General features: G+C 37.5%; 1 protein-coding gene across 3 annotated transcripts in view; it reads right to left on the reverse strand.

The window, feature by feature from the left end:
- The window catches only part of ZnT49B (Zinc transporter 49B), a 174,189-nt gene that overhangs the window by 20,392 nt on the left and 129,588 nt on the right, over positions 1-24,209 (reverse strand). For all 3 annotated transcript variants that reach the window (XM_067145625.2, XM_067145626.2, XM_067145624.2), the window contains exons 8-10: positions 15,790-15,945; positions 6,699-6,810; positions 1,980-2,190 (exon numbers count right to left, since the gene is read on the reverse strand). In XM_067145625.2, the coding sequence (XP_067001726.2) occupies positions 1,980-2,190; positions 6,699-6,810; positions 15,790-15,945 (479 nt within the window). The remainder of the gene's footprint in view (positions 1-1,979; positions 2,191-6,698; positions 6,811-15,789; positions 15,946-24,209) is intronic.

A 24,209-nucleotide genomic window follows, 5' to 3' on the forward strand; every position in this document is an offset into this window, starting at 1 on the left:
AGAAAATGTGTATCGAAAGAGGAACACTATGCAGAAAAGTGATCTCTATAACTTATGTGTATTTTTTGTTATTTCATCTGCCCTCATACATTTTGAAATACCGCTGGAGTATAGGCTGCTAATGAAGCTTATGATGCAAGAAATTCTTATTTTTCTTCTTCCATCATGTCGCACATGCGGATATGGCCAACGAATGCCCTTCCAACACCAAACCCAAGTGGAGTACTGTATTTACTACTGCGCGTTTCTGTGGTGGTTAGTTGTGTGGCGAGTTGTATGTGCATGAAGAGGAGAGTATTGGGAAAAATACCCAATCACCAAGTCAGAGGAATTAACCATACAGTATGCAATTAAAATCCTCAACCTGGCTGGGAATCAAATCTGGGACCCTTTGCACTGATCATTCAGCTAAGGATATGAAGTAATGAACAGCTTCATAACGCAGATGACTTAATATACTGTCACTGTAAGACCTCTGATTTGCATCAGACATCAATGCTGACCTTCAGCGGGTTAATGCTTACTCCCTGAAAAAATCCCTCCTCCTTAACCCTTCCAAGACTCAAGCAATCATTATTGGCTCACAAAAATTGTTGAGAACACTGCAAGACAAAACTATTCCTCTAGTTATACTGAATGGCAGAGTCATCCCATTCAGCCAAACTGTGAGAAATCTTGGAGTAACAATGAACAAAACTTTAAATTGGTCCGAATATATTAAAAGTGTTTGTAAAAAAATTTTTAGATACTTTATTCTCTTAAAAGAAACAGCAATATGTTGCCATGTAATGTGAGAGTCAAACTGATACAATCACGAGTGCTTTCCATCCTCGACTACTGTTATGTTATTCTTGTAGATGCAACAAAAAGAAGACTTTGAAACTTCAGCAAGCACTAAATTGTTGCCTTAGATTTATTTACAATCTGAGTTATGATACACATGTCACCCCATATTATCACATTATTTCATGGCTGAAACTTGACAAACGACTAACATATCACATGCTGATACAGATATACTGTCTGCTCACTGAAGGTAGACCACTATACATTTCACCCCTGCTTAAGTATTTGTCCTCCTCTCATACCAGTAATAGCCGGCCCCCATGGTGTAGGGGTAGCATGCTTGCCTCTTGCCCGGAAGCCCCGGGTTCGATTCCCGGCCAGGTCAGGGATTTTTCTCTTGACCTGAGAGCTGGTTCGAGGTCAACTCAGCCTATGTGATTAGAATTGAGCAGTTATCTGACGGTAAGATGGTGGCCCCCGTCTCGCAAGCCCAGAATAATGGCTGAGAGGATGTGTCATGCTGACCACACGACCGCTCGTAATCTGCAGACCTTCAGGCTGAGCAGCGGTCGTTGGGTAGGCCATGGCCCTTTCAAGGGCGTTAAGTGCCGTGGGGTTTGGTTTTGGTTTGGTTTTCATAGCAGAAATACCCGCCCTTTCTATTCTTGTCCACCGATCCTCTATGTTTAGCCATTCTTTTGTAGCAATGGGTTCCAGACTTTGGAATTCCCTGCCTGTCAGTGTCAGAAATACCACCTCATGACTTTAATTTTAGACTCATTGACAAGACTACTTACTGAATGCAGCTGACTAATTTGTATGACTGAATGAGTGAATGACTATGAGTTAGAAAAATGTAATGTATTATAGTGTAGATTATTATTTAGATATAAGCCTACTATATATTAAGATGTACTCTTAAGCTCTGCTCCCAATGATGTATCACTCACTACAGTGATTAAGTGTATGAGAGGGCCAAGAGCTCTAACTTTGCCACCTACAAAGGCATAATTAATGAATTAACAACTTTTTATTTATTTCACTGTAGTACTTACAGTTTTCAATATACTGTAAATATTTTACTAAGCTACAGAGAACAAAACATTTTCTTCAGAATTTCCTCTCCTAATATGAAGGTGCAATGGGTTGATTCGATGGTGGGGATTATTCGCATTTGTACGGTAATCACTCACCTGCCAATTAAAGCAGCTACGTTGGTATAGATTATAAATGAAGCCACTCCTCCAAGAATGCCACCCACTAACAAAGAACCAATGGCATCAGGAATGGGGGTGCCATAATAAGATGCTATCCCCATGCAGACACCAGCAACTCCAACACTGACCACAGCAGCTAGATCCTCCATGAGCACCACATTCACACTAGGATCCTGCCCTCGAAGGACTGTAAAAATAAAACGTGCATTATATAACAAAGGTGCCCTTATTTAAATCTCATAGTGGAAGTTAAAATCTGTCAATAGAGATGCCGACCTTCAAAGGTGGTCATTAGTAGTGTGAATCTCAGAAGAGATGGCGGGGAAAGCCACACCGCAGGCAAATTATAATATGCAATTTCAAGCCATATCAACATGTTTTTCTATTCTTACAAGTTAAGAAACAAAAGAATTGCACACACAAACTTAACTAAGTTACTTTTCTTGCAGCACCTTCACAGCTGCTTCTTCTGCATCACAGAGATACTTATCAGATACTTATCAGAAAACTAATTTTGCTAGCAGATCTCAGAGCACACTTTTTTTTTTTTTTTTTTTTTTTTTTTTCCCCCCCACCAGGAGAGCACTAAGAATCCTTGAACCCATATTTAGTCGAAAGTCAGTGTGATTGTTGCGAAGCATTGCTGTGAGGTAAAATGGCAAGCATCACTTGAGGAAGAACTTAATATTTATTGTTTCCAGAAGCATCTTTCAACTTTGAAATTTTAGCCCATGCTACATCCATTATTTCACCGTTTGAAATATCTTCATTTAACGGATCTGCTTGGTAGGAAGCTAATTCCACTTCCAGTTTGTCTTGTTCAGTGTTCTCAATATGTTTTGAAATATTTCAACTTTTTCTTTAATTCAAAAAGGCACTGATGAAAACGAAGTAGTTGCTCTCAATGAAACTTCCACTTCTTCTGCATGCTTCATCACAGTCATGAAAGGAGAATTGGTCCAAAATGTAGTTGCATGCTGTAGTGAAGAAATTTCTTACCAATTTGAAGAACTGTCTCGTGTCATCTCCAGATAAAATGCCAGCCTCGCTTTTATGTCCTGCCTTGTTGTAACTCAATCATCTTCATCTTTCTGACAACTCCTGCTATTGAACTTTACATCAGTAATGCATTTCAAAACTTTTCAAACTTACTTCTAACTGCTTTGCAATCTTTTCAGCTTTCACAAACCTCACCATTAAATCCATCAACAATCCATTCATGTTTTTTATGTTGTACTTTGTAAAAACAGAGAGTATATTCTACAGAAATAAAAACCAAAGTCTAGTGGCACTACTGCTGCTTTCACTAGAAGAAAGTTGCTGTTGTCAGTTTCTTCTGACTTTACTCCTTCACCAATATAAAACAAAAATTACAATGGCTCCCACTGTTCTAATACCCTGTTTATTGAATCCGTGAGAGATAATTATACTGTGCTGACATTTTTCAAGATTTTGTGGGTTTTGAGCTACGGTCCACTCATTTTCTGATATATCTTAGATTGTTTTTTTTTCCCTTTCTTTCTTTCTTTCTTTCTCTTTCTTTCTTTCTTTCTTTCTTTCTTTCGGAGCTTGTTTCAAGAAAGAAATATATGTCTACTATCAATGTCTCCACATTTGCAATTGCTTCCAATGTTTTAGTAGCATTCTGGGCAGCTAAGTGAAGTAGGTGACAGGATAAAGCTCCGTTTAATCATTGAAGGATTCAGCTGTTTCAAAAATGCAGACACTCCCTTTAATTTACCTATTATCGTATTTACATTGTCACAACCAAATGATAAAACAATTTTCCCATTTCAGCATCTTGATCTTAATTTCTCTATTCAACAACTGAAATATTCATGACATTCCTCCAAAGCAAGCAGTAGAGTAACAATCTGTTCTTTATTTTACACAAAAATAAACACCAGTGAATACAATTTGCAGTCATTGTTATCATTAGTACAATCAGTAGACAATGACTGAGTTAAGTACATTTTGAAGACTGCTGACTATTTCAGATACTGCTGACTCTGACATACTTCTCACTACTGCGCTTGTCTTGGTTCTGCCACTTCCATACATTTAGCAATTTTCGAGTCGGGAAATATGTCTTGAATAATGGTCTAGGATGGTCTGCTGCAGATAAGGGAAGGTTATGTTCAACCAAGAAATGTGTGAAATGACATTCAGCCCGTACAACACTATTATCATCACTTTTTGTAGTAAAAAAGGATGAGAGCATTTTACAACGCCCTCTGATGCGCCTGTACTCATCATGGTTTTTTTCTTAATTCACAGGACGTTGGCAGTCATCGCATCGCGTCTTCCATGTTTAACTGAAAAATCACACTTGCATCTTTCATAAAACATGTGATTCAGTGAAAGTTTAGATGGTCCTTGGCAAGGAAACTCTTCTGTATACTGCTTTTGGTACTGCTGATTTGCCGCAAATCATTTTTGTCCACCGTCATTCGGCTCTTCATTGCTTTTGCGCTTAAACATCTTGTTATTTTAACACAGAAATAGGCTTGCACTAGGTGACATCAGCATCATTATGTAACACTTTGTGTTTTGTTATAAAAGCAGGCAATTCATTACTGAATATGAATTGAACACATTTGCAGGGAATGCATTCAGCAAAGATGTTACACTGACAGTCGAAGGTTGTTCCGAATGTCACCATCTCGTAACATTTTTACATGAATCATCTTTTAATAGCAAGTCTCCCACGCAATATATCGCATGAAACTTTTCATATTAGTGGGGAAAAAGGAAAATTTAAAAACAGCATTTCGAATTACACTCCTCATCTACAATACAAACTACACCTGGGCGACTGGAGTGAGACATTGATGATGATGATGATGATGATGATGATGATGATGATCTATGATACAGCTACCTACAGCGGCATGTCCGTCGTGACGGAATTTCTTTGCAAGAGCATTTTTTTCTACAAACACAAGAGAGCATTGTATCATCTTCTGCATTAACCCTTTGGGGTACAATTAATTTCCCACCTGCATCTTGCATAGGCCCAAGGTACCATTAGGCAAATATGGAAGGAAATACATAATTAAAAGGGCAAATTTTTACATTACAAGTAGGAAATTCAAATTTCTTTATTATCTATCAAGTTAACAAAATTACTGGAAATATTTTGTGAAGGTGTGGTACTTCCGGAGGCATTTGTTTGGGTGCAGTCATTAGTTCCCTGGACAGATCTCACCACAAAATGTCATCTCATTTCTGCCTCCTTTCACTTTCCTGTCAGAACACATGGCACAGTCCTTACATTTTGGCCTCACAAGCATCTAGGATATGTAGCTTCCCATTCAGACAAAGTACTTCATCACAGCCGCTCCATCTGCCACGCTTATGGGTATTTCGTTTTGTAACGCCCCCCATTAGTCCCATGATAATTTGATCCCTGAAAGACTTGTGTCTTACTTCAGGCTTATTCTCTGCTTTTTAATGTATATAATATACGTGATAACTGTTCACTAAAGCTACCGGCTTCTTTCCTGTATTAGGAGGCATGTATTCCATAGCAATATTATGAGAATGAAAAATTAGTTACCTTCATTCTTCACCCCCCTATATCCCGTTTCACCACTATCTTCCACATCACTTTCCTACTTCTCACTCGAAAAATTGTTTTCTGGTTCGGAGATACTAATTTCTCTTTCAGAATCGGTCAACAAACCAATGTCAATATTGCCACCGTCAAACAACTGTCCATAAATATCATCAGGTTCCATGCTGCGACTAGTGGACGCCATGCTGATAACAAATATAAACACAACAGGGACAAACTATCTCCACTGAATAAGCAAATCAGTTAAAACAAATAAACAATAAATGGCAGCATGGAACAGAGAAATGTCAAGGCCAAATACTGCGCAAAGCTCGATGCCATTTTCGCTCCAACATACGAAATAAATAACTTTAAAGTTGTGTCGGACTAGGTCCGACATGGGACCGGAACGGAAAATTAATGATGTCGGACTGAATCCGACATTGGACCCCAAAGGGTTAAGGTATGTATGTTCAAACTGTTATCGATTGTATTGGAGTACCATTGCTTATTTCACAGTTTTATTCATTCAGGAATGTTTATTGTCACAGAGTTGGTATATATCTAACCGTATTGCATTTATGGAATGACGCAGTTCCCTTCTAAATTTCAGCCAATGGAGCTGCGTCTTTACGTTCATGAGAACGGAAAACGTAGTGCAGTTTCTATAAACATATAAACTAGGGTTATATTGAAGGATAGTTGGTTTCGGAATGGACACATTTGCCTCTTACAAGTTAAATTTCATAACTTCACATTTGGACATGATAAAATGAGTTGGGGCTACAGTGAAGTTAACCCATCAAATTTGTAAAATCCGCAATAATCAGTATCGCTTCTGTACTGCCATAGTACATGAGAGAAATCTATAGAAACTACAGAAAATCCATAGTATTTGGCATCTCTGTGTAACAATATAATGCTACAAAGTGAACACACACAGGAAATTTATGTGACATGAGAACGTAACAACAAAGGAAAACTTACATTTAACATAGTCACCTTCAACAATACAAAAAGGTTTAAAATAAATAAAGTTAACACTTAAATAAAGATATGTTATGTACATAAACTGAAGATATTAAACTTATAATTTTAGAAAGCAAATGGATAAAAAGATAAAACATGGTACATCTTACCATACTCCCAGAAAGTCATGTTGCTACTCTTAGCACCTTTCTTTATGGAGTTAACGGCCACCAGAAGTGTTGCTCCTTCTGACACCAATGAACCACCAAGAATGAAGAAAGCCTGAACATGACAAGAATGAATCATTACTTTCATGTTCCCAATAGAAATTTAGCTCAATGTATTTGTGTGTTTTTCTCTGCTTGTCTAAGTTAGGATGGAGAACACGAAACTTATATGTAGGCTGCAGTTAATAATAATAATAATAATAATAATAATAATAATAATAATAATAATAATAATAATCCAAACCAAACCAAACCAAACCCCATGGCACAACAGCATCAAAGGGCGTACCAAGTGACCTTGCTCAGCCCAAAGGCCTGCAGATTATAAGGTGTCATGTGGTCAGCATGGCGAATCCTCTTGACCATTATTCTTGGCTTTCTAGGCTGGAGCCCCCATCTCACCGTCAGATATCTTCTCAATTGTAACCACATAGGCTCAGTGGACCTTGAATCTGCCCTCAGATCCAGGTAAATATCCCTGACATGGCTAGGAATTGAATCCAGGGCCCCAGGTAAGAGAGAGGCATGCTACCCCTACACCACGGTTCCGGCAAGTAGTAGTAGTAGTAGTAGTAGTAGTAGTAGTAGTAGTAGTAGTAGTAGTAGTAGTAGTAGTAGTAGTAAGAAGAAGAAGACTATATTCTTATGCAGCATTAATTATTTTAAAAGGCTGAAATTTGTTATTGTAAGATTTAACATATATTTATATTGAGGCATTGAATAGCCACAAGAGAGCAATTCTGATTCCCTATTCTACTCATCATCATCATCATCATCATCCTTTCCCCTTATCCAGCTCCTGCTGGGTCAGGATATTTATGGCACGTCTCCATCTTCCTCTTTCCTTCCATCATTCATCTTCCACGATCTTGTCCCAGTCTAAATTTCATCTTCATAGGCCACTCTTCACTGATTCAATCACCTTGTTCTAGGTCTTCCTCTTGCTCTCTTGCCCTCGCACTTTGCCTCCAGCATCTGTCTTGGAATAATATTGTTCTCCATCCTCTTTACATGTCCAAACCACCTTAGTTTATTCTTTTCAACTCTCTCATTTAGCTTTCCTATCCCAATTTCCTTCCTAACATCTTCATTTCTCACTCTGTCTCCTATCATATTTCTTGGTAATTTCATCCCACTGGCTTGAATTCTACTCTCTTGCCTGACAGTCCAAGTCCAAGTCTCAGCTGCATAAGTCAGTATGGGTATATAGTACATTTTGTACATTATCTCTTTACTTTTCCTTGGTACTTCTTTGCTCCAAACAAGTTTTCTTACACTTTGGTAGAATGCATTACCCTGCTGTACCCTCCTGCTAATCTCCATGTCCACCCTAGCATTTTGCATTAATTCACTTCCTAGGTATCTTTTTTTTTTTTTTTGCTATGGGCTTTACGTCGCACCGACACAGATAGGTCTTTTGGCGCCGATGGGATAGGAAAAGCCAAGGAGTTGGAAGGAAGCGGCCGTGGCCTTCATTAAGGTACAGCCCCAGCATTTGCCTGGTCTGAAAATGGGAAACCACGGAAAACCATCTTCAGGGCTGCCGATAGTGGGATTCAAACCTACTATCTCCCGGATGCAAGCTCACAGACGCGCGCCTCTAAGCGCATGGCCAACTCGCCCGGTCCTAGGTATTTAAAGCTGTCCACAATTTGACTGACTTACAATTTTCACAGTGCCCTTTCCTTGCCTTTCCCCTCTCGACATCACCATAGTGTTGCTTTTCACTGTACTGATTTTCATGCCGTACTTCTCAATTTTTTTGTTCAGTACATTGTTGCACTTCTTTGCTGTTCTTTGCCCAGATCACATCATCATCTGCAAATAGCAGTATCTTCATCTCTTAATCTCCATAGGCTTCCTTTGTTTCCTTTACAATTTTGTCCATGACCATAATAACCAAAAGAGGTGACAGACAGCACACTTCCCTGTCTTAGTCCAGTCTTACTCCTAAACCATTCTGCCTTTCCAACTGCGGTCAGTACTCTGCTAACACAGTTGTTGTACATTGCTTGAACCATTTCTAACATTTCTCTTCCGAGTCTCTTTTTAACCATGGTTTCCCAAACCTTCTCTCTGGGGACAATATCATATGCCTTTTCTATATCTATGAAAGTCATGGTACTTGTGAACCCCCATTCTACTACAAATTTAAAACTGGTTGGTGGAAGACACTTGCACCATTGGAATACTGACCAGCAGGGTACGAGAGGTGGTGGAATACTATTCCTAATCCTTAGATTGCCCACCAAAAGCCTGCTTCAATCCCAAACATCTTTACAGTGCTCACATGGGGTCAGGGTATATGACGCTGTTGATGGTGATTAATTTATCGGATGGAGACATTACACCTTGAGCAAGTCCTTTGGTGCTATTCAAAATGAGTAAATTATGTGCTGACAATGGGTTTTATACTCTCCGTACCGTATTACCATTAACATCACTCACATTATTTCTTTACTTTTCCTTGGTACTTCTTTGCTCCAAACAAGTTTTCTTACACTTTGGTAGAATGCATTACCCTGCTGTACCCTCCTGCTAATCTCCATGTCCACGTCCATGCCCATGTCAGTTCCAAACATCTCTACAGGGCTCACATGGAGTCAGGGTATATGACGCTGTTGATGGTGATTTGTTTATCGGATGGAGACATTAAGCCTTGAGCAAGTCCTTTGGTGCTATTCAAAAGGGGTAAATTATGTGCTGACAATGGGTTTTATCCTCTTCGTACCTTATTACCATTAACATCACTAACATTATCACTCACATTGCATTAATTCACTTCTTAGGTATTTAAAGCTGTCCACAATTTCCAGACTCTGACTTCACAGTGCCCTTTCCTTATCTTTCCCCTCTCGACATCGCCATAGTCTTTGTTTTTCTCTGTACTGATTTTCATGCCATACTTCTCAATGTTTTTGTTCAATAATATGCTGTCATCACACTGGACACAAAAACAAATACATTCACACAATGACCTTCACCTCTGAGGCAAGATGGTGTGTAAAAATAAATGAAGAACGTTAACTACCCACCATCATGGTCAATGGACTTCTGAGTGTGGGGCATTAGAATAAATATACAACCACTACCTTTCCAATCGTAATCCGAGTTAACCCTTAAACATATATTTTTGTAAATTTTGATATTTAAACATTACTTTTGGACTCGATGTATGATTTATAGCTAGGGAAAAATGATGTATGAAAATTCCATGTTGGTAGTTTAAAGAGCAAAGACATTATTTCTTCATGTTGCTTGCATATTTGGTACATCATGGATAAACATTTGTTTCACAATAAATATGTTACTATGTACAAAATATACATAAACAGGTGTTCTTTCTCTTTTCTTTCCAATTATTTGCTACAAAATACCTGAAATATTGGAAAATTTGGCATGAATTTCAGATAACTTAAGTAATGCAAACCTGAGCATGACCCATGTCATATTCAAGAAGATGAGCTGTGCTGGTTATCGCCACGTAGCCTGTTTGACAGGTGAGTAGCACGTTTAAAATTAGCAACACCAGCTCTACATCCAGCCATGACTGTGTTTACCTACAACCCAATTAGGCAAGTAGGCTACTGATTCCTGAGATTTCACTTACGACAGGGCCGTCTTTCCTCCACTTCATAAATATAGTAGAAGTCTGCTATAACGAGTACGGCATATAACGAGAACACCGCTATAACGAGTTTTTTCTATCCCTTGAAAATTCCTATATTAAACTGTGTATTTTCCTTCGGTTACAGCGAGAGTGATTAAGCGTGCACGATTTTTTCCATTACCGACATTTATGCATCCAGCCATTATATTGCATGTAATCAATCATCTTAGGTATCGTTTCCTCGCTATGTCCACTAACAAGCTCTCTCGTCGACATTTGAAGGCGCTCTTAAAAATAAAAGCTGAAGTAAACGAACGCTTATTTTTAAAGCTAAATACTACAATTAAGTAAGAATCGGGTGCACCTCAAGATATGGCAAAGTGCATCATTGATTTCAGAGGTTAGTTTCATATTCTTTCGCGTCTCGTTAAATTTCAGAAAGGCTATTATCATGTAAATTTATGGCAAGAAGTTTATAATTTCTCTACTGGGGCATGAAATATGTTTTCATGATACATATAGTACGGTTAAGTTAGGTTAGGTTAGGTGATGCTGTCTGAATAAGAAAACTGAAACGTTTGCCACAAAATGTGATCGATCAACTTCGGTAAAGTATCATTTTCTCGCTACGTGCACTTGTGAGCTCTTCCATCGACTTTCGAAGGCAATGTCGGAGTCAATTAGTAATGCCCATCAACTGCTGTTTCATAAAGAAAATCAGAAATGAAAGAGAACATATTTTCGTAATAAATACGTAAATAATGTGGTCAATAGCCGTTGTTAACTCGTCAGAAATAAAGGCTAAGTAGACCATCGCTTAATTTTAATACTCTGCACTGAAATTAAGTACGAATATGATACACTTCCAGATATGACAGAGCACATCACTAATTTCTGAGGCTAGATTATAGTTTCTCGAGTCTGGTTAAATTTCGCTAAGGCCATTCTGATCTAAATTTATAGCAAGAAGGTTATCACTTTTCTACTGCTGCTTGATATATGTTTTCATGGTACATACAGGGTTAAGTTAGATAAGGTTACGCTGTTTGCATAAGAAAACTTAATTGTTTGCCACAAAATGCGACCTTTGGTATCGTTTTCTCGCTATGTGCACTTGCAAGCTCCCTCGTCGACATTCAAAGGCAATATCAGAGTCGATTAATAATACCCTTCAACTGATGTTCCGTAAAGAAAATTAGAAATGAAAGAAGAGAACATGTTTTCATAACAAATACATAAATAACATAGTCAATAGCAGTTGTTAACTCGTTATAAATAAAGGCTAAGTAAATGATCACTTAATTTTAATACTCTACACTGAAATTAAATACGAATGCAATACACCTCAAGATATGGCAAAGCACATCACTGATTTCAGAGGTTAGATTATATTTTCTCGCATTTGGTTAAATTTTGCTAAGGCTATTCGCATCTAAATTTATAGTGAGAAGGTTATCACTTTTCTACTGGCGCTTGGTATATGTTTTCATGGTAAATACGGGGTTAAGTTAGATTAGATAATGCTGTTTGAATAAGAAAACTGAAACATTTGCCACAAAATGCAATAGGTCATCTTCGGTACATATCGTTTTCTCACTATGTACACTTGCAAGCTCTCTCCTCAACATTCGAAGGCGATGTCGGAGTCGATTAGTAATGCCCGCTGACTGCTGTTCTCAAAAAGAGAATTCAAAATGAAGAAGGGTAACATGTTTTCATAATAAATGCGTAAATAACGTGGCCAATAGCCATTGTTAACTCGTTAAAAATAAAGGCTGAAGTAAACAATTGCTTAATTTTTAATGTTATATACTGAAATTAAGCCAAATGTGATACACCTCAAGATATGGAAGTACATCACTGATTCAGCGGATAGTTTATAATTTCTTTACGTGTGCTTGAAATACGTTTTTATGATACTTATAGGGTTAGGTTAGGTGACACTGTTTGAAGAAGAAAACTGGAACGTTTGCTACAGAGGCCTCTGGAGTGATTTTTTCAGAATGAAATTAAACACACACTTTCACGTAGTATCGGATTTCGAAAAAATTACAAACGAGCAATCCGTAGCATGGATATCATCCGTGAAAACACAACTTTTGAACAAACTGATTGCCGTTACATACAGATTTTAATGTGTATGGGATTTTCTCCGACTTTTACAAAAGAATTGATATAACGACAATCCATTATAGCAAGTAAATTTTTTGGCGTTACGAATTCTCGCTATAACAGACTTCTACTGTAGTTTATTTATTTATTTATTTCATACCACCAACAGAGATGTTTCTCCAATTACAGGTGGCTTAGTCATTATGCATTAATTATTAAAAATAACAATTGTTAGAAAGAACTTAATATCTAAAAATAAAAATATACAACATTATTAACAAGTAGAGTAGCAAACAGAATTTACAGCACATTAATACTTTTTCAAGTTTAAATATACTTACTGTAATATCTAAAAATTAATTTAAAAAGTAGACTTTTTCAGGTTCGAAGTGGACTTATGACCTAAAATACTTAATATCTAAAAATGAATTAAAAATTAGAAAAACAGAAACATAAAATAAATTAGGAATTAGGATCTACAAAAGAAATAACTCCAATCTTAGACTGACGCCAGTTAAAGAAACTGATATACAAAAAGAAAATCATAGAAAGTAACGCATGAAATATATGTGTTTGGTGAGAGATGAGTTGTAGCAATAGGTATGAACAGCACATTAAATCTTAAGTGCAAATAGACATTAGTAATGATAATTTGTTTGCAGTTTTCCTTACATTTTCTTCATCTATATAAAATTATATGAATTTAAATAAAATAAAACACAAAAATGAAACACAAATTAACCAAGAAATAAGTATAAATATAGTACATATATACACCTATAGGGTAAACCTTCAGAAATAGTGAACTGAACTCAAAGTGCCCAGCATAGTGTGACCATTACTTCAACTGTGTGCCTTCTTCAATAATTTTACATAATAATTGTATCTAACAGCAAAGTCTAGATCAAGATCAGGAAATTTTTGAACTGTGACGTTATAAGTAGTGCACATTCTGAACAGTGGTGAGCTTCTATAAAATACTGTTTTAGAAATCGGAAGAAACAAGAGATGTCTGTGTCTTAAACTTCCTTTCCGGGTATTGAACGAGAATTGTTGTAGAAAGTAACTGTTATCTACCACATTATTGATAACTCTATGGAGGTATTTTTGATCATTTATTATACGTCTGTTTAATAATGAAATGATGTTAAATTCTTTCAGGAGATCTTTATAGTGAATTATGCCGCTAGGAACAAACCTGTTATATTTTTTAAAGTAAATACAATGTTCTCTTATGCACAATTACTTCTTATCAGTCCTGCTTCAGTTGTGATGAAGCAGGTTGTGGTTCATAATACACTGTTCCTGCAAAATTTATAATGACAGAAGAGAACTATTAGTGATGTATTGAAAGCATATATACGTGAGTTTGAAGGCTAACCAACTGACAGAAGTACTTTGTTTTGTAAATATTGTAGCATAACCATAACTGCAACTAAAAGGTAGCAAGTTCAACATCATCTTCAAACAACGAAACAAAACAAATTAAAAATTGTAAAATTGAAACAAGAATGCCAGCATCTTGTAATCACAGTTTTAGTTAAACCAGGACAAACATGAAGTAAATTCAATGAAGACTTTTGTAAAGCATTTGTTTCAGCAAACATACCATTGGTAAGCTAAACAATAAGCACTTTGTTCAGTTTCTGGAGGAGTATGTGAAACAACCAGTCCCAGATGAATAAAAAATTAGGAAGAATTACATTCCTCAGTTTTATAAAGTGGGCACTCAATAGTTGCTGCATTTTTCAATAATGCATTTAGTTTTTTGTGGCCAACATGCATTCTTTACGATCATGTTCTCATGGCCTGCATTAATGTTGCACCTTACATGTGCAAAGTCACGGGAGGTCTTGCGATATATCATCCCAAGATGATACACGTCACGTGTGTAGCACATGGACTTCATCGAGTCGCTGCAGTAGTCCGGACTTCCTTTCTTGAAGTAAACATTTTGATCTCTACAGTGAAAAGAGTATTTCTCAAGACTCCATGTTGCAAGAATATATTTTTGTATTCAGTTGGTAATGTGCCTCTTCTGCCTTCAGCAGTTCATACAGGATAAGGAACTTGGCTTGATGCTGCTACTTACTATGCTGATTATTTTGAAGTTGTAAAAGAGGAAATCGAAGGCCTCGATTCTGAAGAAGCTGCTTCAATTAAAGCAGCACAAGAAGTCTTAACAAAGACGTGTTTGTGAGCAACTTATATTCATTCATTCCACTTTAATGTGTATACCTTTAGCGATCAAGAAACTGCAAGAAATATGACTGTCCCTTCAAGGAGGTTAAGAAGGACGCAGAAGAAATTAAAATAACACCAGAATTGATCCTCAACAGAAAGAAGTTCAGAACTTGAGTAGATGACCACAAATTTCATGAAGAGCAGCAGAAGAAAAGGCCCAAATTTGTAATATCTGAGGAGGAGAGAAAAATAAGGAGTGAACAAATGAAGAAGTTCTGGGAAAAGAAAAGAAGACTGGCCAGAAAGCATTAAGTTTCACGTGGTCCACAGTTGGCCAAATTCAGAAGCAAGAAGAAGACTGTCCCTTCAAAAAAAGAGAGAGAGAGAAATTGCTCAATCACTATTGAACCTAAAAAGTCAAGTTTTCTTGGAAAAAATGCAGAGTGTAGTGTTACAAAACTCCAGTTTCTACAAATTTAACATTTCTGGTGTCCTCTAAAGAAAATATTGATGGTGCATCGATACTGGAAGTCCCTGATTTCTTTAACTTGGGAGTATGTTTCAATTGTGGCATGTGATGTACAGAATAAAACCATTTTAAGTTAAAATAGGTGCAAGTTTGTGTTTGAGCACTTTTGCATCATGCTGTGATTAAGTGTAATTACGACTTGTGAATTTCATTGAGAAACTGGAGCATTTTATTGATTTTTGTTTTGGCGGTGTTTAAAGTGTAACATTTATTTTTATAATATAAATTTATTGCTAACTGATATCAGATTTTTTTCAATGCATATTTCAACATTTTAAGTGCATATTTTGACAACTTTTAGTGCATAATTGCAAGTATATTTTGGCATTTTAAAATGCATAATTATCTGAAACCTGATTAGAAATATGGGCTCCTCTACTATTTTGCCATAACTAATTTTCTATACAATCCTCATTTCAATGTTAGAGCACATATTTCCAATTTTGCCTGCCACATTTTCCTTGTCACAATATTGCATTTTTGGTCCACACAAAACATGTTAACCGCATTTCAATATCTGTGTTCTTCAACAGAACCAGTGATGCCTATCATCATCATCAGATTATATTAATTACTATTCATCATGCTTGATGCCTTACCCAGTACAATGGTTCCAATTGGGCTGGATTAAGTAGACCAGTAATACCGTGATAGATGGATAATCCTGTGCCCACACAGAAGATACCAACGCCTGATATAAGGGATGCCACATACCTCATATTGGTATAACCATATGGGTGATCTGAATCTGCTCTCTGGAACAACAAACAGGGAAAATTTAAACTAAAACAGTTTGTACTTAATCTATTTTCACTCGGCTAGACACAACACAGACATCAGCACTGGATGTTTTTGTGTGTGTGTTTATATTGTCTAATCCCTTTAGTAACTGTGATGCCTGCAGAGTCTGTGTATGAATGTTGTAATTACAAAAGAAGATCATTACAGTTCATACACTCTATTTGACAATTAGACAAGGATATTTGAATGTCCTAGGAGTGGTAAATGGTGTACAGTAAATCTGTCAAGTTTTAAAAACAATTAAAATCATAAGTCAGTTAAGTCTGGAGGCTGACTCAATCCTAAAATACTACCACCCATGGTTAAAGACAAACTGTAAAACCTGATGGCAGTGCCATAGAAGTGAGATAGTTTGTCATTGCTTTCCTCACAGGGCCAGAAAATGGTACTGAAGCACAACCAGCCCTATAAAAAGCACCGTTTATAACATCTAAATGCACTAATTGTACTCCATATGTCATTACTCAGTAAAATCAACACCTCAGGAGCTATTTGTCACAGACATAAATAAACTTCGACGGAAGCTACATTTTGCTATATGTATACCGAGCTCGATAGCTGCAGTCGCTTAAGTACGGTCAGTATCCAGTAATCGGGAGATAGTGGGTTCGAGCCCCACTGTCGGCAGCCCTGAAGATGGTTTTCCGTGGTTTCCCATTTTCACACCAGGCAAATGCCGGGGCTGTACCTTAATTAAGGCCATGGCCACTTCCTTCCACTTCCTAGACCTTTCCTATCCCATCGTTGCCATAAGACATATGTATATCAGATGTAAGGCTTTTCAGGCGTTTGCTCTATTAACCAGCGTTTCGTCTTAGGTCTGACACTAGACTCGTCAGAGTGGGATGTGTCAGACCCTACCCACTGACACTGGGTGTATGCAGGTGAGCTTATCAGAAGCCTATTTATGAGGCACAGTCTGAAATAACTGCATACGGGAGATAAATCTCCACAATGGAATTATTGCCCGCCTAATGCTCTATTGGTGAAAAATATCTAATTCCCTCCATGGGAATTTAGAATTTTCCATAAGACATATGTGTCGGTGCAATGTTAAGCAAAAAAAAAAAAAAAAAAAACCTAAGCAATGAGACAGATGCAAAAATACTACTTTCATCAAGAAATAGCCAGAGTTGAAGTCATAACAGTATAAAACAGTTATCTTAGCATGTACTCAAGTTAGAAATCTAACTAAGAGAACAATTTACACAAGGAAACTGATGAACTGTGAGTTACTACTAAAGATAGTACACAAACAAATCCCATAATACTACAGCCCAGACAGGCCTTGATCTACCAAGTGGCTGCTGCTCTACCCGAAAGCCTGGAGATTACAAGGTGATGCATTGTCAATGCCATGAATCTTCTTAGCTTTCTAGATTTATTTTCATTATTTTCCCTTTTCCAGCTGACACCAGGTGGGAGCAAATATGGTCCATCTCCACTTCATCCTGTCTCTCCACCATTCCTTATTGTCATTTCAGTTTTCCTCGTCCTCTCTTCCATATCACTGTAGCCCGTCAAACTGTTCTGACATAAGCAGAGTGGATCTCAATCCAGTCCTCACATTCAAGTAAAACCCTAATATGGCTGGAAATCAAACCTGGGGTCTCTGGGGTGGGGGTAGGTTTGCTACCCCTAAAGGCAGAGTATGCTAAAGATAAAAGAAATAATAGTCCAAATTTGTCATAATGAACATTTGCAGAGGAGACAGAAAAGAGAGCTCACCAGTTTGTCGTAAACCTGCACAATCAGGGAATTAAAGGGAAAGAGAACTGTGTGTGTATGTTCCCGATCATGCTCTTATCTGGTCTGTTTATTTAGAAAAAAATTATCTTTCAGAAAAGAGCAAAGAACGGTTGTGGGGAGTTGAAATGGAATGAGATGGTTACTGAGAATAGGTTAACTAAAAGATTAATGGAATCAGTAATGGTGGGTGATTTTTATCTCTCTCTACATGAAACAAGTTTTTGTTTTTGAAATGACTGAAGTTTACCTAGAGTTCTCATATATTACTGTTATTCTTACGAAACAATGCCTAAAAAGTTTTCCCATCTCAATCCAGGAATTTTTGGTGTTAAATTTGCATTTCAGCAAAAAGTTGAAGGTCAGATGTCTTTCCTAAGATAGTATAATGAATGAAAGGATAATTTGATTCACAGTGGGAGCAAATACATCATTATTATCATCATCGTCATCATCATTATTTCCTCTTTTCCAGCTGACAGCAGGTGGGGGCAAATATGGTCTACCTCCACTTCATCCTCTCTCTCCACCATTCCTTACTGTCATTTTGGTCTTCCTCGTCCTCTCTTCTCTGTCATCTGTCCTTCCATTGCTAGTCTTGGCAGTCTTTCTTCTTTCATCCGCTTCACAAGTTCACTTAATCTGTTCTGTTCCAGTTTGTCATTTAGTTTTTGCACATTTAACTGTTTCTATATGTTTCATTTCTCACACTATCCCTCCTTGTCTTCTGTACCATACTTCTCAGGAACTTCATTTCAGCTGCTTGTACTCTACTCTCATCTCTCTGAGTCATTGTCCACGTTTCTGCCGCATATGTCATTATAGGTACATTACTTCTTTCGCCTTCATTGGTACATATTTATTTCATACTAATCTCCCTACATTCTGGTCAAAGGCACTCCCCAGTTGTATCCTTCTACTAATTTCCATATTCAGTCTTCAATTTTCTACCAGTTCACTTCCCAAGAATTTGAAGTGTTCTACAAAATCCAGTCCCTTGTCTCCAATTCTGATAGCTCCTTTTCACTTTTTTTTTTACTTTCTCTACTCATCACCATTGTCTTGCAAATCTCCATATTGATCCTCGATCCCCACTGTTCAATCCTTCCATCCATTACATTCAGCTGTTGTTGTACCTACTCCTCAACTTCTTCTGGGATAAAAACATCATCCGCAAACATCATCACATTCATTCTTTCGCCTCTATAATCTTCCCTTGCTGCCTTTACAATGTCATCTTATTTTAGCCCATTGTCAATGCCAAACCATTCTCTTCTACCCACTGTTGTCTTCACACAGCTGTAACAGTTATCATATACTACTTTTATCATTGTTATTGTTCCTTGCCAATGCCCTGTGAGGCAGGCTTTCCCAAACCCCTGTTCTGAGGATGCTGTTATACACCTTTCCTAAGTCTATAAAAGCCATTACTATATCCTTCCCATATTCCCAGCTCTTTTCCATGATCCGTATCACAATGACTGTTGACCTTCCACTTCTGAATCCAAACTGTTTCTGTTGTAACTGGCCCCTAATTCTTCTTTCCAATATCCTTTTCCATTATCTTGGCTACATGGGGGATAATGGTGATTCCTACCGGGCGAGTTGGCCGTGTGGTTAGGGGCGCGCATCTGTGAGCTTGCATCCGGGAGATAGTGGGTTTGAACCCCACTGTCGGCAGTCCTAAAGATGGTTTTCCGTGGTTTCCCATTTTTACACCAGGCAAATGCTGGGGCTGTACCTTAATTAAGGCCACGGCCGCTTCCTTCCCATTCATAGGCCTTTCCTGTCCCATCGTCGCCATAAGACTTATCTATGTCGGTGTGACGTAAAGCAAATAGCAAAAATGGTGATTCCTCAGTAGTTACCGTACATCATCTTATCTCATTTCTTGAATATTGGTAATATAAATCTCTTTCCCCAATCCTCAGGCACTTTTTACTCTCTCCATACACACTTGAGTATTCAATAAGTCCACTGGAGTCTTGCTGGTCCTGCAACTTTCATCATTTCTATGGTTACTTTGTCTGTTCCCACAACTTTTCCTATCTTCATCTTTTTAACTGCCCATTCCACCTCTGTCATTGTAATGTCTGATTCCTTCTCAGTTACTACTTCTCTGCTGCCTGGATACCTTCTCCACAGGTCTGGGTTTCTCACATTCATCAATTTACTGAAACATTCTTTCCATCTGTTCATTATCACTTCTGGTTTTGTCAGTATTAGTCCTCCTTTATTCTTCACAAACCCTGTGTTCACCGTTTCATTCCTACAGTTTCTTATAATTCCAAATAATACAATTTTTCCCACAGTTCAAATCTTGCTTTACTTCTTGGGTGAATGTTTCCCAAATTTTCTACATATATTCGGCTACTACCGCTCTGCAAACTCTTTTTCCTTCTATGAATTTTGCTTTACTCCAATCTTTTGTTTTTTCCATTCCTTCCAAATTTCCTTCTTTTCCTTTACTTTATCTTTCACTCTATCATTCCACAATGTTGTCTCTTTCATATCTTTCCCAATGTTCTACCCCATGTTTTCTCTGTACACTTCACAAATGCACTCTTAAAATTATTTTATTCCTGTTCAACACCACTAATATATGTCCTTGGTATTAGTTTTTGCAATGCCTTCCAGAACTCTTCGTTATCTTCTATGTAATTCTCCATTTCTTCAAGGAATTGTTCTGTATTCTCTTCTTTATTTCTAGTTTGTGGAGTATATACTTGGAACAGATCTTGTGTTCCTGTCTCAAACTCTATCCTTGCTATGATAATTCTGTCATTGATCATCTTTACCTCCTCTATATATTCCAGGGCATCCTTCCTATTGATCACTACTACTCAATTCAATGCATCCTGTCCTCCACTCCAAAAGAGCCCGTACCATCCCTCAGTTTTCTTTCCCATCTCCCATTCCATTTTGTTTCACTAATACCTAGGATGGTTATGTCCTTCTCTCTCATGAACTCTATTGGCTCTTTGGTCTTGTCTGTCAGAATTAGAACGCTGAACTGTATGATTATATTCTTTTAAAATAATAAATATGCAATTGCATATAAAAGGAGGCTCAAAGTCTATTGTAACTCAAGCTGAACAGAGATTGCAATCTATACTGTAACTACTGACACAGAAATGTATTAGTGCTAATTTTAGCAATACACTTTCATATTGTATTTACAGTATATACTCACCAGCAAAATTATCCAATCATGAGGTAGTGTTTCTGATCTCAATGTAAGGTGGTTGTTTTTTCTTTTTAATTTTACTGAAACGGAAAATGTCCCGCATTTTAAAAAAGTAGACACTTTATTCATAATCATCATTAGTCTTGGGGCATACTGTATATTTAAATCTAAATTTATCATCAGGAAATTCAAAAAACTATCAATCATCATCATCATCATCATCAATTCTCTACTCCGAAAAGCCAGGTGCGAGTATTTACGAGCCGCTTACAGTTCATCCTGTCTATCCACAGCTGATGTTCTACTTTTTGCTACCAATTTACATCATGTCAGGCAAAGTCTCTGAAAATTTTCTTTTCCCAACTATCACAAAGCCTACCTCTGGACCTCTTACCAACAACATTCCTTTCGTAGTATGCTCTTGGGGGTCCTATTCGCAGCCATCTTTCTCACAATATATGTCCATAATCTGCTTAATTCTAAGGTTTCCAACAGACTCTTGTCCATTTCAAGGTGTTGACAGATATTCTCATTCCTTATTTTGTTTCTCCTTGTCTTTTGAAGGCAAGAACAAAAGAACCTCATTTCAGTGGCCTGTAGACAACTTTTTGCATGCCCAGTCAAAGTTGCAGCTTCCAGTCCATACGTTAAGAAATGGTACAAGGTATTTTTTTGTACAGTGTGATCTTTGAAGCTTGCGGAAATGTGTCAACACAGAGTAGTTGACAAAGAGAGTAGTAGAATTTTAATGCAGTTTGTATCCTGTTGCCTATTTCTTGATTTATGGTACTGTAAGAACTGAAGCACCTTAAAGATTTGAAGTTATTCATAACATCATAATTTTGCACTCGCAGGTGGAATGCTTCAGGATTTCGACTCATCACCAAACCAACTGTTTTAGTTCAGCTGATGGCCAGTCCCATTCTTTCAAATTCTTCTTGCCAAAGATCTAGCTTAGCCACTGATCTCTATACATGGATGGCTGGTAGCTTGGGTAGCAGTAAGCCGAATAGAAGATGACTGGCGTAGTAAGATGGGAGCGAGCGCACGGTGCAGTAGACCACGAGGAGTGCGCTTGCTTTGTTTATACTTAGTTCCTTCGAGCATACAAACAGATAGAGAGGTCGCTCCCTATGTTTCTAATGGCCAAGCGTGGCACTAACATCAAGCTCTGAGCGATAAGCTGCTGTAGGGCAAAACAAGGCGGTCTTCCATAAGAAGAGCATTACGGAGTGTTTTTAAATCTTGATTTAAGCGTGCTCCTTATGATTAATTGATTTAAACTATTCAAGATGGTGACAAATGCTATTCCCTTTGAATATTTCCTTTCCTTTTTGTATGAAAAGTGTTAAGTATCACTATATATGTGTAATATTTGGATGTGTTTACATATCAGTTAAGCGTTACGGTGGCGTGATTAGGCCTTATGTGGTTAGCACTATAATTACCACTTTTCTATACACTAAAACGATGCACTATGAACTCTACGCTATAAATCACACATTTACAGAGGAATTAAGATAAAACACATCAATGAAAACTCACTAGTTTAGGTATTTCACTCGAATTGAAACCATGCCCTGGCCCCACGATGTAGGGGTAGCGTGCCTGCCTTTTACCCGAAGGCCCCGGGTTCAATTCCCGGCCAACTAAGGAACTTTTACCTGCATCTGAGGACTGGTTGGAGGTCCACTCAGCCTACGTGATAATAATTGAGGAGCTATCTCACAGTGAGATGGCGGCCCCGGTGAAGAAAGCCAAGAATAACGACCGAGAGGATCTGTCATGCTGACCACGCGACACCTCGTAATCTACAGTCCTTCGGGCTGAGCAGCGGTTGCTTGGTAGGCCATGGCCTTTCGGGGCTGTTGCGCCATGGGGGGGAATTGAAACCACATGTTACTTCTGCATGTTAGTAAAATATAAACAAACAAGGGAACTATGCTTCTACTACTACAATTAACACAAATACGAATTCCTAAATGTAAATAATACAAATACGGTACATAATATATTTAAACTATCAAAGTATACATGTGTGGCAGATATAACTTGAGTACTATTTGGAAGAGGTACAACGTTCTCTCCTTCAGTTCAAATCAAATTATTTCCTAACATAACGTAATTGTATTGATTACATAGTAAACAAGTGACTGTCAGCATGCTCAGGTGTACTTCTATGGCAAATACGCCGCGAAATACTTAGCTATCCAGCGATAAACATACATATCATTATGCCATTACAGGAGATGTGAGTGTGGTTCTGGGCTTTTAAATGTCCTGCGGGCTCACATTAAATGGCTTCCACAAGCTTTAAATAAGCCGGAAAAAATAAAATAAAAACATTTTCTGAAAGAGGAAGAATTGGGCTATTTTTGTATGAATAAAAAGAAAAACAGAGTTTTTGGCTCAAAATACGAAAAATTCAATCATACCTCCCCTTAAGAATGCATAATTTTGTGGCATACATGTATACAATTTACAACAATGTTTCCAGAAACTGTTTTTCACTCGTATTGTGTGATCGCTAATTGCATGTATTCAGCACCTAAGTTAATATTTGTCGGCCGTTATTATACACTCATTTTTATTGCTATCCTGGAGATTTACTGATGTCGGAATGATGTGTCAGTGTTCCCAATGTCCTTATGCTTTGAGTGAACATGTCCCTATATTTTAAATTATTCCAGTGCACCATTAATTGCGATTTAAAACTGATTATATTATCATTGCTTCCCCATAAGGAGAGCTCTAGGATGTGTACACCAACATGGCGGACCGCGCGCTCAACTTCGCGTACTTTCTGCTGCAGCGGAGAGCTGTCAAGTGAGCTTAGCTTGTACTTCTGCTTCTGTCTCACCCCATAGCACATCATCATCAGCAAATACAAACACACTTGTCATCTGATCCTTCCTTTTCACTGTTTTTATAACCTCATCCATTATAATAGTGAAAAGAAGTGGTGATAATCAACTTCCTTGTTGGATTCCACTCTTGGTTTCCAAACAACTTGACCTGCCTCCTTGAATATGCACACAGATCTTTCTTTCTCAATATACAATAATTGTTTAATTCAATCTATAATCTCATCTGGTACTTCTTATGTCTCAGATATTCCCATACCTGCTGTAACCGTACAACAGGGTTACAGATTCCATTCAGTATTTATTATTATTATTATTATTATTATTATTATTATTATTATTATTATTATTATTATTATTATTATTATTATTATCATCATCATTATCATTATTAACCCGATTCATTAGATTTTATATTCCG

This window comes from Anabrus simplex, chromosome 4 (assembly GCF_040414725.1).
Source record: "Anabrus simplex isolate iqAnaSimp1 chromosome 4, ASM4041472v1, whole genome shotgun sequence".
NCBI classification, from domain to species: domain Eukaryota; kingdom Metazoa; phylum Arthropoda; class Insecta; order Orthoptera; family Tettigoniidae; genus Anabrus; species Anabrus simplex.